Raw genomic sequence first — 17,052 nt, 5'->3', positions numbered from 1 at the left:
CACGGAGAGAAAAATATCGCCAGAATGACTATCCAATGTATCCTCAAATGACGTATCGTCAGAATAACGATTCGTATACCTAATTTAGGAATACTCTCATATTAATTTAATAATCTATAGTATCGTTAAAGTAAACATACGTATTTGGGTTAGGTTAAGTATTCGTTTATTTAATTTAACAATACGACGGATAGCCTTTGTAACGATATGTAGTTTCGTTAATATAGGTATCCGTATCGCCAGCGTGAGGATCCGTATAGCTAAATTGGCTATACGAATCGTCGTTCTCGGTTGCCGGATGCCTAAATACAGAGTTTGCGCAATAGTCATGTCAGCGATTCATGAAATGCCTAAAATAAGGATACGGATCGTCATTTTGACGATCCACTGTGAGGATACTCTGTATAGCTGAACTGGCTATACGGCGTATCGTTAAGTAAGATGACTATACAGCGTATAGCCAAAATAGCGATACGTATACTTAATCTGGCGATATTTTTCTCTCCGTGTAAGGCAAATAAATAACTTTTTTTCGACTTGGTTCAGCAAGTCAAAAGTAAGCTGAATGACTATCATGCTTGAAGTAAAGACGAATAAGTTCAAACTAAGATCAAAAAATACGAATAAGTTGAAATAAGTTGAAGCTAAGATAAAAAAAAAGTTCAAAAAGTTGAAAAAAATTTAATTTAAGTCGAAAAAGTCGAGATTTTATCGAAAAATCGTCGGCAAATCGATAACTTCAAAAGAAAATAAGGTGAAGCGAGTCTGAATCAAGTTTTATTTTTGACCCGGGTCACTATATTAGAATAATCCTACAAATTAAAACCTGGATGACAATAATCTGAGAATATAAATTTAACACTTTTTTTTTAAATAATGAGAAAGTATAAAATAAAATTGCCATTTTAATAGTGGGATAAAGTGGCCAAAAACGGTACCTCTACCCTGCACAGAAAAAAATGTTATAAGGAAATATTTTAGAACACAAACGTTTTCGGTAACCAAGTTATGATTTTTTTCAAATTTTACTTTCAGTCAAGAATTTTTTTTCTCTTTGAATATCTTATTCATTATGCAAAACTGGTATTAAGCATCCGCGTTTTTTTTTAACATTCTGTATATAAGTTTTCCATTTTTTATTACCGGGCAATCGTTTTACTAAATGCATTTATTTGTCAAGAAAAGTTTTATTTTTTTTTTTTTTTTAATTAACAAATGAATCATATAAACTATTATTGCTTAATTTTTCTTATTTTTTCAAATTTCATATACGTTCAAAAATATGTTCATGGAACATAAAACGTCAAATGATAATCTATAATTATAAAAATAATTTGTAGAAAAAAACTGGCTGAGATATGAATAAATAAATTGATAAGTCTATCAAAAAACGTTAACTATGAAATTAAATATTTCATGGATTTAATTAATTACTTAATTAATAATTAATCAAGTTTATACGCATCGTATAATTTAAAAATATCAAAGTTAAAATAATTTTTATTGTCTGGTATAATAAAATAAAAACAATTCATTTGTGTCAATGATTTACATCAAACTTTGAAATTATTTATAGTGATCTCATATAAAATATATTGATATATTTAAAGTACGTGATAATAAAATCAAATTTTATCGTCTCTCGATACTAATTTTAATTTATTATTACGTTGACGTCAAATTATTGAATGATTTTCCATGACATAAATCATTTTTATCATATAAATTGACGTATTGAAATCCTAAACAAATGACGTAAATCCTCAAAAATATTAATTGCCTTTATTTAGTCACGTAAGAACAGAATATATGTATTCAGACAGACTATATAAGAGCATCATTTTCTGCTGAGACCATCATATACAAACTTTTGGAAAAATAATTTGATACGAATATAGTCTTACTTTTAATAACTTTATCGTGTGTGCAAAGTAAAAACTTCCACAGACAATAAATTTTTTTTACATTGAAAATTACCAATTGCATAAAAATGAAGATTCAATCAGTTATATTGTTTGGGATTTTGGGAGTGATTGGCTTTTTCTCATACTCAGAAGCATACGCAGATAGACACAGCAACGTAGAATCACAATTAAAAGCTATGAATAGGCCTACAATGGACTGTTATCTTGGTAGACGCACTTGCAATTATGAAGATTATTATGCAAAACGTGAGTAAATATTTCCTAGAAAATTTTTTTAATAAAAATGTAATTGAATTAAATTTTTAATTTATTCACATTCACAAAAAAAAAATATGTTTACGGTAATAATAATTTTTAATATTTTATATTTAGAACACCTTGCAGACAAGTTTAGTCACAATTGTTCTAAATGTGATGGTAATATGAGACAGAAACTAGCTAATCAAATACCTATGCTTAACTATCTTTTCCCTGAAGACTTTCAATTACTAGTAAATATATATTCAGCTCCATCAGTTTTGGAATGTCTTCTAAACAATGGACCTTGTAATCCAAAATTAAAGGCTTTCAAAAGTGAGTATTTTATAGTAACTATTTATTTTTAGTTCAAATATTAATAATTAATATTTACTACCCAATTTAACGATACGGATTAAATCCGTAGTAAATGCGGAGTGTATGACTATGTATTCATTTAATCCCCTTGGAGTAAAATTCACTCCTAAAGGGAGTTTATTTTGATATTAAAATACCAAACCGGAGTGAATGTGGATTTAAAAAAAATCCAGATCATTCCGCTGGAAAAACAAAATCCGTATTTACTCCGTATTCGCAGTAATTTTTTCTAAAACTTCATAACTTCGAGTGACGGAGTGAATCCGGATTTGAATAAAATCCGAATTCACTCTCAATGTTTTACAGTGTAATTGTGTTTTTATTTTTATTTATGGACTTGAATTTAATTACAGCTATATTGCCGTATTATTTAAAAAATAGTGAATGCCCCGGTTGTTCCGATGATTTCAAAGAGAAAATGGTCAAACGAATTAATTTTCTCATAAAATATCGTCCAAGGGAATGGAGAAGAATTGTTGAAAAATACCGTAGGCAGTAATTATCTACATTATCCTTCAAATATTTCCAAGATCTTCGTTTAAATAATTATATTGATGATCAAGGTACGGAGTTTGTGCTCAACAATAAGAATAAAAGAAAGGAATTCGCGCTAATTCCCCGGTATCAAAATGACAATCGCGAGCAAATTTACGTGAATTAAATTAAAAGATTATTTTCTTTTATTTTTATTGTTGAGAACAAACTTCCGTACTCTGTTGATGATAAAAAAATATTGCTTAATTTACAACAATGTTATAACAATAAAAAATAATAAATAAATAAATTTGAATAAGAAAAGATTTTAAAATTCCTTAATGTATTTTTAAGTTTTATTCGTTATTATTTGTTAAGTTTATTCTAATGATATCCTATAGGATGTAGTCTTAAGACCGTAAAATACATTATTTAAAATTATTTATCATCCATTATAATATATCTAATCTTTCGTTAGCTCTATTGACTTATACGCTTTTAAAATAAATTCTTTTAGTTTTTAATTTAGTATCGTCAGATAATAGCAAAGTTCAACGTTTTATTTTGACGTCCTCGTCTATCACATTTATTCTATCGTTCTGTCTATAAGTATTTGACCAAGGAAATGTATTATAAATATATATTATTTATTTTTATTATCGTATAATTGTAAATGAAAAAAAAACAAAATAAATTCTTAATTATCAATTAAGATAACTAAAATTGTCATTATAAATATTTCAAATGAAATATTTTAATTTCATTAAAAACTTATTTCTAGAAATATCCATTTTCTTATTTCACAACTTTATTTTAAAATTTTTGGGGATAATTCTTGAACCCTATTCGATTGTAAACCTATCGACGTCATGTCAAGGGCGGGGCAATAGAATATATAAAGACCTGAAAATCATGAATTGAATACAGTTTATAACAATTTTTTGACCAGCAATTACGAATAAATATACAAATTTATCAATTCTTACTGTAATTAAAATTTATTCACTAAATCGTATCAATATGGAAGCTTGTAAAATTATTTTCTTGTGTGCTCTGGGAGCTGTCGCTTTGATTTCAACTTCTTCAGCACAATATCAACTTACTCAGGATCAATACAATATGTTGAAGGCTCAGGTCGATTGTGTTCTCGACAGAGGAGTTTGTGATGATGTTGGAAGATTTGCAAAACGTAAGTTTAATTAATTAATTAAAAAATATTTATATCATTGTCTTGAGTAATAATAAATTACATTATACATATATCAATTTACAGAAATTTTGCCAGAATATATGGCCACCCGAAAATGTTCAATGTGTGATGACGCGATGAACGCCAGATTAGGAAGAACAATTGGCTTAATGCATGCGTATTTCCCAAATGAATTAGTTGAAATTCAGAATAAATACAGCAGCCCTAGAGCAAGAAATCAAGAAGTTTCTCAAGATAAACTTGAAGCCTTGAAAGCTCAAATTGATTGTGTTCTCGACAGAGGAGTATGTAATGAAATGGGAGAGTTTGCAAAACGTAAGTTAATTAATAATTAAATTAATTATCACCTGTAAAATATTTTGATACATATTTTGAATGACAATTAATAATTACTATTTGTATCACCTATTATTTAACAGGAATTTTGCCAGAATATCTTCGTACCGGAGTATGCTCACAGTGTGATGATGAGATGAACGCTTTAGTAACAAATACAATGCAACTAATGCACGTTTATTTCCGAAAAGAATTAGCTGAAATCAATAACAAATACCTTGGCCAGTCAAATTCACGCCGCCACTCATATCATCATTAAATTTTCTCAGTGATCTTACAATAAAAAAAAAACAATATCATTAACACGTGAGTTTATTATGAATTTTGATTCATTTATTAATTAAAATTTAATAAAGTTAACTTTTAATTAAATCTTTAACTCTATTTTTCTTGTAATTAAATTATATTTGTTGTTTATTATTTTACAGAAATTTTATCTCTGCAAAATGACGAAATACATTTATTTATATAAAGGTATATGTAAATTTATATAAAAAAAAATTACATAAACCACTTAATACTACACTGGAATGTTAGAATATTAATAAAATAACAGATAAAATATAGTTTTTAAAATTCAACCAAAAATAATTAGATACCTAAATACACAGATGACTCATCGACAAGGAATTTTACGTTATCATAAATATAATTTAGACATTAATATGTATAATAACAAATTTGTGATGGAAAAGTTATCAGTCTGATTTAATGAGTTGTATTAAAATTAATTTTTCATGTTTAATAAAATATAAAATATAATTGACCAAAAATTTTATCTCTTCCTCATTTATCATTTTATTTTAACCCATAATTTATAAGTTTTATTGTTGAAATAATTCATGGGATAGTTCATTATAGCCTAAGTGTAAATTAATATTTAAAATAAATCGAATGTATAAGTTAACGTTAAATTTTAAATATATTTTAAGTAGCAAGTACATTAAAATGTAGTTAATAATAGTTCAACATTTTAAAGCAATTAGATAAAATTTTACTTAAGTATAATTACTTTTTTTCTGGGAAGTTTAGGTACAGTAGTTAATGAAGGGCGTTTATAAATTTAAGGTAAAATCCCTTCCTATTTACCAGGATCCTAGTAAGGGATATATGTATATATGTATAAGTATATATAAGATATATATGTATAAGTATGTCAGACAAAACTAGTGTTGCAGTTGAGCACAAAAGTTTGCCGTTTGAAGACCACGTCTGGTTGTTAATAAAATAAAATTCAATTTGACTTTTTTTTAAGTTACTTTTACTTGAGTGATAATGAAAGTCCGTCATTCTATTTGTTTATTACTGACTTTTTTTGGAGCTTTTGCTCTAGTTTCTAAGGCAAATGCCAAGTATGATAATGTTCCACAAGCTATTTTGAAACGTTATTTGCCTCATATTGATTGTCTTTTAGATCGGAAACCATGTGATTTTTATGGAAAAAAAGCAAAAGGTAAATTTACTTTGAAAATATTTATATATGTGGAGAAATAATCAAAAATTAGATTAAATTTTATATTTATTATCATGTTGAAAATTTAAATTTATAATAAATTACAGCACTGATGCCTGATTGGTTTAAAAATGAATGTGCTAATTGTGATTTTATGATAAAAACGTATGCAAAAGAAATGATACCAGAAGTTCAAAAATATTTCCCTGATGACTGGCAATTAATTAAACAAAAATACGGTGGTCAATCATCAGTTCAAAAAATCGATTCCAATCCAGCCGGAAAAGTTGATGATCAATCAGAGTTTAAAATAATTCCAACATATCTCGAACCTAGTATACAACATTCTCAATATCCAGGACACAAATACCGTCCAGGAACTCCAGTATCTAAGAAGCCGACATCTCAAATTTCAGTTACTGATGTATTTTCAAATAACCCTAGTTATGGAGCAAAAGCTGTGATTTGTCTGGTAGAAAAAAAAGGTTGCGATCCCATGACGCAGTATTTTAAATGTAAGTTTTAAGTAAATTTTTATTTAAATTTTTTAAATGACAATTACTCATTATTTATTGAATATATATTTTGTTTTGCTTATAGTATCTATGTACCAATTCATTAAAACCAATCAATGCGTCGGATGCGAGGTGCCGAAAGTTTTCAAATGGTATACAGATATGAAGAACTTCTTGGCAAAGAATTTCCCTCGAGTCTTGAGAGATATTATTGCCACAGGAGGACTCTAATAAAAATAATTTAAACAACATCAACATCAAATTATACTTCAAATTGTATTTTAACACCATAATTAAATGAATAAAACAAAAAATTAATACTGAATTAAATCAAATTATTCAATTTACTTATAGTAATTTTCCAAAATATTTTATAAGTTTATTTTTAGAGTAATTACCCATTAAAGTTAAATTAAAATTTTATAAATAATTTAAAATATTAAGACATACAGAGAATTCACTACTTTTGTGACGTTAATTTATCTTTAATGGGACATTTTAAAGTCTAAGTAAAATATATAAATACATAATTTTAGGGATATTGTCAAAAGGTGATTAAGAAGGAGCTTCATTATATCTGTATGACGACAATGGAACAACATATAAATTAGTTAAACTTAGAATTCAGTTATGAGTCAACTTTCGTCAAGAATGCAGTGAATTTTAATTTGTTTTTACTAATGCGTGACACAAGTTTATTTAAATTTTTAAATTCAGTACTGAATAAAAATGCACCATATTGGAAAAATTATAGTAGCTGTTTTAGCAGCTATTTCATTTAAATTAAGCGGAAAACCATACCTTGAGCAAATTGAATCAGAAATAAAAAATAATTTTTTAAGTAGATTTTTTTGTCTTATTGGTGAAGATTCCTGTGATGAATTTGGAGAACGATTAAAACGTAAGTTTATTTTATATATATTGTACACGGAGAATATATACGAATTTTTATTATGCTGTCGATCAAACTTGAAACGGAAAGTTGAGTCATCAAAAAATGATTAGATTGTAATAAAAATTATTTATCTAAATTAAAAATTATAGTAAAGAATACAAAATTTTTAGAGGCTCACAATAATGATTATAGTACAGCATAATAATTTTTTAGTAACTAAAATTCCTGTTTCAAATTTGGTTTGGAAATTCGTACATCTTTCCTCCCCATTTTTCTCTGTGTACGTTATTATTATTGAAATAATAAATTATGTTAGGGTTATTATTATTATTATTCCAGATCATATGAGTGATATTATTGAAAACCAGTGTTCAAAATGTTCATTACAAATGCAAGCAGTGGGATGCGTAGCAATACCGCATCTACAGAATGAATATCCCGATTTATGGGAATTTCTTTTAAAAAAATATGACAATAATCAATCTCAAAAGAAGTCCATGGATTCATATTTTTTAAAGGCTTATAACTGTCTTATTTTTGACCTTAATTGTGATTCGTCTCTACAATTATTGAGAAGTAAATATCAAATTTTTCTTTAAGTCAATAATTTTTTTTTTTAATTTTTATTAATCATAAGTGAACATGGTTTATTTTACAGAAGCGTTGCCGTTTTTACTAAAGTATAATATTTGTCCAGGATGCGATGATATAGCTATGCTATTTAATCAACAGTTGAAATTGGCAAAAAAAAAATTTCCCGCTTTCTGGAAAGAACTTTGGGACAAATACGCCTTCTAAATACTAAGATCAAATTTTTTTTACTTTTAATTGAAAAATTAATTAACTAAATTATATTTTTTAAAATTATTTAAATACACTTATTTATAATTATACGAATTTTTTTATACTGCACAAAAATAAATTAAGACAAATAGAATAATTATAATACTAGATTAAAATTTTTATAAATTAAATTATTTTAAACTATTATTGATGAAATTTCAATATCTATGATTGACATATTCTGTTAAGACGTCAAAAATAAAATTGATAATGTCACCAATTTGAATGACAGGAGTTAATGAATCGTTATTATTATTATTATTATTATATTTTTAAATGGGTATATTCAACTTTTCTACATATACAATAAATACATTTTTTTCTTCACTCATTGAATTTCGAAATATCGATTTATGATAAAGTAATTGTTCTTTAAATTCCTAGAAAAATTATTGAAAAACTTTTTTGACGTATGACAATATTATTATTGAAGTTTAAGTAAATTATTTAACGATCAAATTATTGATAAAACAGGTGTTTACCCGGAAGACATTTTTATAATCACATTAAATTTTTCGTTAATGATGTCAATGCATTCATTTCATCGTAAATAAACGATAGCCTTGTAGGAAACCTTACATACGTATACAAAATAAGGGGCGGGGGCAAAACGGGGTACTAAATTTTCGGGAACTCAAATACATTAAATCTTTTTAATTTTTAATAAAATTCAAAGGAAATAGAAAAAATTTTCAGCAGTCGTTGAAAATAAATTTCATTTTTTGCGGACAAAATGGGGTATCTTCTAAAAAAGGTTAAAAAAAATTTTTTTCGGCATTTTATCACTTATTAAATGTAGAAGTCTAGTGTAAGTACTTTTTATTTTAGTGCTACTTTTTACTTTGAATAATTTCTCAGTTAAACTATTAATCATTCGAATCGAAAATTTTGTTTTTACATTTAGTTAATAAATAACTCGGAACACATTGACCAATTTTAATTTTGTATATTTTTAAAATCCAGTGTAGTTTGGATCCAGCAAAATTTTTTCAGAGCATAATTAAAAATTTAAAGTATCTTGAGTAAAAAATATGGAAGTTTTTGAACTTTCATTACAAATCCATCATTATTAATCTTATTAATAAAATATTTATCATTATTGTATATAATTACAACGAATAATAGAAAATTAACGTTAATTATTAATAATTACGGGAATTGGCAATAAAACTAAATTTAAATGATTAAAAAATAAATTATTAATTACAAAAATGGCATTTATGTTTATTTTAAGTTACTAATAAATTTACATTTAATCACAAATAATTTAGTTACTATGGCATAAAAATGGCAATAAATCGTTTTATTTTCTTTAAAAATTTGTATGATAATAATAGTTCAAATAGTTATTAAATTAAAAAATTGTGCACCTTGATAATCACAGATTTAAAATGTATATCCTTAATAAATGCATTAAAATATATAGTTACATAAATCTATAAGAACACAGCAATACAAGTCACGCTAAAGAAAATCCAAGAACTTGTTCTAAAGAATACTCAAACAACTTCAAATCCATTTTGTACATTTTAGCTAATTTCTTAATTTGTTTATAAGTGAGCATTGAATAATAATGCTCCAATTTTCCTGCCGTTGGTTCATTGCTCGATGCTCTCATTGGAAATCTATTAAATAAATCGACCATTAAAATTATCCCTGATTAAACAACTGAATTCGATCGAATTAAACAGAATTAAATTTTTAATTTTATTTAATTCAGATAAATTCTGTTAATTCGGTACCTAACTTAAAAATGAATTCTGTCTAATTCGGCAGGAAAACCAGAATTTGTTCAAATTAAAACGAATTTAAATAATTCTATTCGGTTTAATTCTGATTAATTCGAAATAATCCCCCAATTTCTAGTTCTGAATCCGAATTGAACTGAATTAAACCGAATTTGAAATTTTTAAATCGGTTTTATTCTGTTTAATTCAAATTCAAATTTTCAATTCAGTTGAATTCTGTTTTGCAGAATTCGACAAAATATAACAGAATTAAAATTTTTAATTCGGTCGAATTCAGTTGTTTAATCAGGGATACTACTTATTTAAAAACATGATATTATAATTACGTTAACGATCCAGCGCCAATTCTTTCCAATATTTCCATCGCATCTTCAGCAAGTGTCTCATACTTGCTAATAAGATTATAATTAACATCACAAGGCAAACATAATTCATAAATGGGCTTCCAATGTTCGTTGCTTGTACCATTTATGTTTTTATCAGTTATAAAATCAACGAACTCACTGAATGTAACGTCATCTCCGTTTGTCAAAGATTCTTTAGTTGGATTCCGTCTGTAATTCTGTTGTAATTAAATTCTTATATTAATATTACACAGTACTACACATTTAAACATATAATAAGAATACAGTGTAAAAAATTTACGGAGTGAACGCGGATTATATCCGGAGTGAATGGGGAGTGGACGATTGTTTATTTATTTAATTCCCTCAGAGTTAAATTTACTCCGAAGGGGAGTTTATTTAAATATTAAAACTCCGAATCAGAGTGAATGCCAATTTAAATAAAATCCAGACCACTCCGAAATCACTCCGCTGAAAAGACAAACTCCCTATTTACTCTGTATGCGAAATGATTTTTCGTAAAAACTCCGAAACTCCGAGTGACGGAGTGAATCCGAATTGAAATGAAATCCGTAATCACTCCGAATTCACTCCAAATTTTTTACAGTATAATTACGGCTGCCCAATTTCAAAACACACTAAGGGACAAATTTTTCAAAATCGATTTATTAGTATTCTTAGTTCCAATGGAGTCTTGTGAACATGATTTAATTCGTATTTCAAAAATTTAATGTTGTCAGTTACTGTCTTTTGAAATTGGACAGCCGATTACTTATACAATAAATAATTTAATTTGCCATTTACTTTTATAATCTTTCGACCAAAACGATTTTGAAAGTACTTGGAACCAATTTCATCTTTAGCTTCAAATTTATTTCTGTACGCCGAAAGTAGTCTTTCAAGAGGATGTCTTACAACAATAAGTGTATCATAATATGATAATTTACGTTCAATTTCCGGCATCGTAAAATTACTCAATCTTTTAAAGGTACCAGCAGCGTGAGTAAGATTTCCCGGTATTTCAAGGGGATTATTCCCAGACCATTTCCCAGTTGCAATCATCAAAACACGTTTCCAATTAGTACAGGCAACCTGTTTACAATTATTTACGTTATTATATTACCATTACCATTACCATTACAACTATTATTATTATTATTATAGTAATCAAAGTTAAATTAAAAAAAAAAAATTTTTTTACAATATAGATAATGATTTATTACCTTCGGTACGTAGCAATAAAGCAATTCAAGCTCATCATTTACAAGTATATTTCTAAAATCATTTGGTATCAAGACACGTTCGTTAATTTTTTTAGCTGTGATTATATCTTCACAGTTATATTGTAGCTTCTCTTGACGTTCCACCAAAGCGGATCTTGCTAATGCATTTGAACCGATCGATGAATAAGCCGGTTTATTTCGCTTAAACTTATTTGATAATTCATTATTATTGTCATTGTTATTATTTATATTTATATTACTATTGTCATTATTTATTTCCAAGTGTACAAAGGTAAACATTAGGTAAATTATTATAAGTATTATCTTCATGACTCGCCATTGTATCATTATACTTTGACCTTCGCTTCATTGATTTACCTTGAACGTCTGAATATCATAACCAAGTCGTTGTGCACGTCTGAAATATATATATTATTTATAACAAGTACCATCTTTTAAGTTTAACCATGATAATAGTGATAATTTATCACTGATAAACTATCATCTATAAGTAGTTGATACTCAAATTTTATATCTACTGGTAAAAAAAAACAAATAAGTTTAATAAAGTGTCTGTGATTATGTTCATTGAAGTAAACATTTGGAGTTCACGGGTTAAGTATTTAATAATTTTTTTTACTCAATAATTTCAAACGAGGTCAATTTTAATTTTCTTGTTTCGCATTAGAAGTATTAAGTATCTCGAATAACTGGATTCTATTGGGTGTCAGTGGGTCGTATTTACAAGACAAATTTTTTTTTTATCAATAATTTTAATAATCAATTTTTTAATACTCAATATTTTACAATTGAAATTAAAAACTAAATCGTTTTTTGTTAGAAGTAACCCTGAGAAACAAAAATAATTCAAAACAATTCAAATTTAATACTATATAGATATACGTTCATCATTGAGTAAATCATTTTCTTTAATCAGGAATTAGATAAAATTATTATCGAATTCGTATTGAAGATAAAAATATATTTTAATTAAATTTAAAAAAGCAAATGAAAAAATAAATATTTTAATAATTTTTACAAGAACGAATTATTTTAAATGTAACACTTGTCAGAAACATTTAAGGAATTTAATGTATTTGAAAGGTCGGACGAGTAAAAAGAATGAGTAACTGTACACGTTATTTGTGCTGAGCTAAGCTTTAAAAAACCGCGAAAAATTAATTTAATATCCAATTAAACTAACTACCATTCATTTTAACTATTAAGATAACGAGATAAAAAACAAATGTTATGTTTTTTTTTGTTAAATAATTGCTGAGTAACTCACGTGGCTATTACAATCTCAAGATACATTATTACAGCATTAAAGTTACCGTAGGTCAAAGATTAGACAACATTTATTTTGTAATAAATCATTGATCAATAAACTTAGAAGACAATAAAAAAAAAATTGATATAAATAAAAATAAAAAATTTTTAAATTACTGTCAAATAATTAATTAATTTAAAAAAAAGGCCGTATCTTTTTACAACAACTTGCGTAATTATAAATTTTTTAATTGGCTATAAAAAAAATTTGAGATATTAAATTGAAAAGTGTGTTGGATACTCACATTACAATATCCTCAGTGTATTTGTTAAAAAATAAAAACCTGTCTATTCCGTCAGTAAGTGACACATTCACCGTACACAAGACCTTGGTGAAATACAAGTTGGACGTAGAGATCCGAACAAGTTTGCACTTTAACTCAATTTACAGAACAAGGTTCCATCGAGTATGAACGAAGGTCTCTCCCCGAAATCCACTCTCGATCACCACGCGATCTGCTGCCAATACTCGCGATTTTTACTCTTTAATATATTTATTTATATAAAAAAAAAAATATTAATGGAATGTCAGCTTGCAGATAATCTGTTGATCCATGATATGTATATATTTAGTGTCCGCGCTCAAGAAACATAAACACAGTCTTGGGTCTTATGGGTACCATTTACCATACGACATTGATATGTATACATGTGTTTATATATATGTATACTTACTTATATATGCACGTACGTTGCTGACTGATATGAGAGTACTTTGCGTGCAAAGAGATTCAGAGAAAGACTCTGAATCTACTACACTTAATTTTATCCGTTTCATAGTTTTACTCCCTCCTAAAATCTTAACACTCCTTCTCATCTCTTCTTATATTACATTAGTGGCCTTTCTTTATTTTTCGCAATCACTTTTTTATTTCTCTTTCATTCCATCTGCCTATAAAATAAATATTTCTTGTTGATCTTTAGAGCCAACGGGATTTAAATAAAGACAGAGACATTTTTTGAGAGATTAGAATATTATTTTTAGAACTTTTAAAGTCATATTTAGTTTCCAAATTCATTTTTCAATTTTTAAGTTTTTTTTTTTTTTTTTTTTTTAATGATTAATTAGTCAAAATAATTTATAAAAATATTTAATGTGCATTCAAATGAGGATAAATATTTTAAATATGGCTAATTTAAATTGATTTATTTTTAGTGTGAAAGTTAAATTAATTTGTGTAAATACGAGATTTATTGCGTAATTGGAACTTTATATATATATATATATATTATATTACATATTTTCTCACATAGTAATAATAAATCATTGCTATTAGCAACACGTCATGTTGTCTAATATTTAATACTGAATAACTCACAAGTTGTTAATTGGTTTGCAAAACAACTAAAAAATAAATTTAATGTCTTTACTTTTAGTCTCGGTCATTATTAGTCACTTACAATTATTATATCGTTTGATATTTTAATTTTATAAATGAACACTTCAAATTAAATGTTTGTTTATGACCATTTAAATCTAAGCATGGCCATAAAAAAAAATTAGAATGCAAACAAAATTTATTATATAGAAATACTTGTATTTAACAACAAACTTAAAAGTCACCGCCAAAAGACTGCTAATTAAAAAAAAAAATAATTCAAAGATTCATAATTTATAATTTTCAATAAACTAAAAACTTAACTTTTGATTACTTTATTGTTTATATTTTTAATATTTTTGTGCATAATTTTAACATAATTATCAATTGACGCCAGTCGTAATGCAATTTTCGCAATAACTTAATTTATTATTCGTTATTTACAACTTAAATAAATTTTATTGCTGAATAAAATTTATGAAAAATATTACAAGTTTAAAAAAAAAAAAATTAATAAGTAATAATTTTTGATTTTGAAACTTTATAATAAAATAAATAAATTTTAAGTGAGGAAGTATTTCAGTAGGCGATGAATGCAAAGAAAATTAAATCTATGAATTATGCATGCGATAATATCTAAAGATGATATAATAATACATCACATATATATTTATATGTATGTAACATAGATAAAATGATATTTGTAAGTAAGTTTACTGTACAGTGCATTCACAATTGCACTGCTGAGCTTAAAAAATAATAAATGATAACTTACTGTTATAAATTATTTTGTTATTTAATTTTTACGACAAATTACTAAGTGAGTAATAAATTTAATTATGGATTAAAAAGTAATTATTAAAAATTAAATTTTTTTTTTTTAAACAAATGTGCCAGTAGATTTTGAATAATTGAGTAAAGCGCGTATCAAATCGCGCGAGCAGTTGATCAACAAACTACAGCAAGTATAGAATAAGAGAGAAAGTGTTTTAACATTTATGAACGTCTCAGCAGTCACAAGAAGCCGGTGAAACTGATAAGATCGGTAGTTCTTGTTCACTCTTTGATGCAAAAATTTTTTATTTATTTGTTTACTTGTTTATAAAAATTAATTGTGATACAAAAAATACCAAAGATATTTTGAAAGCTAGTTTTTTTAATTTTGAATGAATACTTTTTTTTTACTATTTTTTTAAGAAGTGATGTGATGACAAACTGTAATAATTAATTTTATAAAATTTAAAACAATAAATGTTTATTATTGTTGAAGAAAATGCTGCTATCAATTGCTCTGTGGTTATTGGGGGCTGTATTAATTCTCTGGATATTATTGGATCCGGTTAGTAGAATATCGCGTGCGATATATGAAATAATAATTCCATTAATAAGTTCAAATCCAATTGAATTGAAAAGTAAATTCGGTGAATGGGCAGGTAAGCTTATTGATAAATTTTTATTATTCAATTAAATTCTGTGTTATTTTTATTTATTTTTTCCTGTGTTTATTTGCAATTTAACTTTGAAAGTTGGATAAAAAATTAAATAATGTAATGACATTTTTTTTATGCAATTAATGATTGCGATATAACTGTTAAATTATTTTCCAGTGGTGACTGGCTCGACTGATGGAATTGGCAAAGCTTATGCGAAAGAACTGGCTAATCGTGGATTCAATTTAGTTCTCATTAGTCGTAATCCCGAAAGGCTTGAAAAAACTAAAAATGAAATATTAAACATTAATCCAAACATACAAATTAAAATAATTTCAGCAGACTTTTCTAAAGGAAGAGGAGTCAGTGTTGAAATAGAACCGCATTTACGAGATATACCCGTTGGAATTTTAGGTAATTTACTTTTCAATTAATTCATATTTTTATTATAAATTAATAACTTTTCGCAGCAATCGTATGAGTTAAAAATATATATATATATATAGATTTAAATTTTAATTATTTAAAATTAACTAAAATTTTTATGTAGAGATAATTTTATTTTAACCAGTAGTTATTTTTTTTTTAAATAGTTAATAACGTTGGAAAGCAGTACACATATCCAATGTATGTTGGTGAAGTACCGGAAGATGAGCTTTGGGATATAATAAACATAAATATCGGTGCTGCAACTTTAATGACACGTATTGTAATACCAGGTATGCAGAAACGACAAAAAGGAGCTATCGTCAACATATCATCCGGCTCAGAATTACAGCCATTGCCATTAATGACTGTGTATGCAGCGACTAAAATTTATTTAAGAAGTTTTTCCGAAGCTCTAAGAGTCGAGTACAATAAATTTGGTATCACTGTTCAGCATTTAACACCCCTGTTCGTCAATACTAAAATGAATGCATTCTCTCAGCGATTGCAGGTATTATTATTTTTGAATTATTATTCATTGTTTAATTGCGTAACCAGTATCACTGAAGAATCCTGAAATAATATAATGAATAAAATGATCGTGAATTATTATTGAATATAGGTATCCACATTCGCTGTACCGGACGCAACAACTTACGCAAAGAATGCTGTTGCAACTCTTGGAAAGATCGACAGTAGTACGGGTTATTGGGCTCATGGTATACAAGCTTTTTTTACACTTATTCCCCCAGTATGGATACGCACGAAAATCGGCGAAATGATGAATCAAACATTCAGAAATGATTATTTGAAACAAAAAAATATGTAAACCTTGTAAATATACATATATAATTTATAATTTATTATTCAACAAAATAATTTTCGATTATTCTATATAAATTTTCATTGAATCTTGAATTACTTCTTCACATTTTTACATCTTCTGTACATTTATTCTTAAATATAT

General features: G+C 26.3%; 5 protein-coding genes across 8 annotated transcripts; 4 read left to right on the top strand and 1 right to left on the bottom strand.

Annotated features, from left to right (window-relative positions):
* The first annotated feature begins 1,806 nt into the window (after window positions 1-1,806).
* LOC130676779 (uncharacterized) lies at window positions 1,807-4,123 on the top strand. Its single transcript, XM_057483281.1, has 3 exons — window positions 1,807-2,171; window positions 2,298-2,498; window positions 2,894-4,123. The coding sequence occupies exons 1-3, from the start codon at window positions 1,991-1,993 to the stop codon at window positions 3,037-3,039; spliced, it is 528 nt and encodes a 175-aa protein (XP_057339264.1). The 5' UTR covers window positions 1,807-1,990; the 3' UTR covers window positions 3,040-4,123.
* Window positions 3,932-5,333, top strand: LOC130676777 (uncharacterized). The gene is made up of 4 exons (XM_057483280.1): window positions 3,932-4,203; window positions 4,288-4,539; window positions 4,644-4,866; window positions 4,989-5,333. Exons 1-3 carry the CDS (start codon window positions 4,035-4,037, stop codon window positions 4,817-4,819), a joined length of 597 nt encoding a protein of 198 aa, XP_057339263.1. The 5' UTR covers window positions 3,932-4,034; the 3' UTR covers window positions 4,820-4,866; window positions 4,989-5,333.
* Window positions 5,334-5,637: 304 nt separating this feature from the next.
* On the top strand, window positions 5,638-8,498 carry LOC130676776 (uncharacterized). 2 transcript variants are annotated; one of them, XM_057483278.1, is made up of 6 exons: window positions 5,638-6,013; window positions 6,121-6,528; window positions 6,614-6,881; window positions 7,065-7,429; window positions 7,763-7,999; window positions 8,082-8,498. In XM_057483278.1, the coding sequence occupies exons 4-6, from the start codon at window positions 7,258-7,260 to the stop codon at window positions 8,219-8,221; spliced, it is 549 nt and encodes a 182-aa protein (XP_057339261.1). In that variant the 5' UTR covers window positions 5,638-6,013; window positions 6,121-6,528; window positions 6,614-6,881; window positions 7,065-7,257; the 3' UTR covers window positions 8,222-8,498. The 2 variants fall into 2 exon arrangements, with proteins under 2 accessions (XP_057339261.1, XP_057339260.1); XM_057483277.1 differs by lacking the exons at window positions 7,065-7,429; window positions 7,763-7,999; window positions 8,082-8,498 and having other exon boundaries at window positions 5,700-6,013; window positions 6,614-6,862.
* Window positions 8,499-9,548: 1,050 nt separating this feature from the next.
* On the bottom strand, window positions 9,549-11,929 carry LOC130676771 (carbohydrate sulfotransferase 11). Its single transcript, XM_057483271.1, has 4 exons — window positions 11,582-11,929; window positions 11,163-11,450; window positions 10,341-10,576; window positions 9,549-9,891 (listed from the first exon to the last, which is right to left on the bottom strand). The coding sequence occupies exons 1-4, from the start codon at window positions 11,927-11,929 to the stop codon at window positions 9,726-9,728; spliced, it is 1,038 nt and encodes a 345-aa protein (XP_057339254.1). The 3' UTR covers window positions 9,549-9,725.
* A 68-nt stretch (window positions 11,930-11,997) lies between these two features.
* On the top strand, window positions 11,998-17,007 carry LOC130676772 (inactive hydroxysteroid dehydrogenase-like protein 1). Of its 3 annotated transcripts, none has more exons than XM_057483272.1 (5): window positions 11,998-12,195; window positions 15,500-15,662; window positions 15,837-16,073; window positions 16,253-16,596; window positions 16,708-17,007. In XM_057483272.1, the coding sequence occupies exons 1-5, from the start codon at window positions 12,163-12,165 to the stop codon at window positions 16,912-16,914; spliced, it is 984 nt and encodes a 327-aa protein (XP_057339255.1). In that variant the 5' UTR covers window positions 11,998-12,162; the 3' UTR covers window positions 16,915-17,007. The 3 variants fall into 3 exon arrangements, with proteins under 3 accessions (XP_057339255.1, XP_057339257.1, XP_057339258.1); XM_057483274.1 differs by lacking the exon at window positions 11,998-12,195 and adding an exon at window positions 14,935-15,049; XM_057483275.1 differs by lacking the exon at window positions 11,998-12,195 and adding an exon at window positions 15,143-15,274.
* Window positions 17,008-17,052: the final 45 nt, after the last annotated feature.

This window comes from Microplitis mediator, chromosome 10, assembly GCF_029852145.1.
Source record: "Microplitis mediator isolate UGA2020A chromosome 10, iyMicMedi2.1, whole genome shotgun sequence".
Taxonomy (NCBI): domain Eukaryota; kingdom Metazoa; phylum Arthropoda; class Insecta; order Hymenoptera; family Braconidae; genus Microplitis; species Microplitis mediator.
The sequence above is the reverse complement of the archived record's forward strand: the minus strand, read 5'-3'. Positions and strand labels throughout refer to the sequence as shown.

Coding starts and splice junctions, on each gene's coding strand:
- LOC130676779 (XM_057483281.1), top strand. CDS start 1,991: ATGAAGATTCAATCAGTTATATTGTTTGGGATTTTGGGAGTGATTGGC. Junction 2,172..2,297: donor TGAAGATTATTATGCAAAAC/GTGAGTAAATAT, acceptor TTTTATATTTAG/AACACCTTGCAGACAAGTTT. Junction 2,499..2,893: donor AAAATTAAAGGCTTTCAAAA/GTGAGTATTTTA, acceptor ATTTAATTACAG/CTATATTGCCGTATTATTTA.
- LOC130676777 (XM_057483280.1), top strand. CDS start 4,035: ATGGAAGCTTGTAAAATTATTTTCTTGTGTGCTCTGGGAGCTGTCGCT. Junction 4,204..4,287: donor TGTTGGAAGATTTGCAAAAC/GTAAGTTTAATT, acceptor ATCAATTTACAG/AAATTTTGCCAGAATATATG. Junction 4,540..4,643: donor AATGGGAGAGTTTGCAAAAC/GTAAGTTAATTA, acceptor ATTATTTAACAG/GAATTTTGCCAGAATATCTT.
- LOC130676776 (XM_057483277.1), top strand. CDS start 5,836: ATGAAAGTCCGTCATTCTATTTGTTTATTACTGACTTTTTTTGGAGCT. Junction 6,014..6,120: donor TTATGGAAAAAAAGCAAAAG/GTAAATTTACTT, acceptor AATAAATTACAG/CACTGATGCCTGATTGGTTT. Junction 6,529..6,613: donor CATGACGCAGTATTTTAAAT/GTAAGTTTTAAG, acceptor TTTTGCTTATAG/TATCTATGTACCAATTCATT.
- LOC130676771 (XM_057483271.1), bottom strand. CDS start 11,929: ATGATACAATGGCGAGTCATGAAGATAATACTTATAATAATTTACCTA. Junction 11,451..11,581: donor TTTATTGCTACGTACCGAAG/GTAATAAATCAT, acceptor AATTGTAAACAG/GTTGCCTGTACTAATTGGAA. Junction 10,577..11,162: donor TTGGTCGAAAGATTATAAAA/GTAAATGGCAAA, acceptor TAATTACAACAG/AATTACAGACGGAATCCAAC.
- LOC130676772 (XM_057483272.1), top strand. CDS start 12,163: ATGTTCATTGAAGTAAACATTTGGAGTTCACGG. Junction 15,663..15,836: donor TAAATTCGGTGAATGGGCAG/GTAAGCTTATTG, acceptor ATTATTTTCCAG/TGGTGACTGGCTCGACTGAT. Junction 16,597..16,707: donor CATTCTCTCAGCGATTGCAG/GTATTATTATTT, acceptor TATTGAATATAG/GTATCCACATTCGCTGTACC.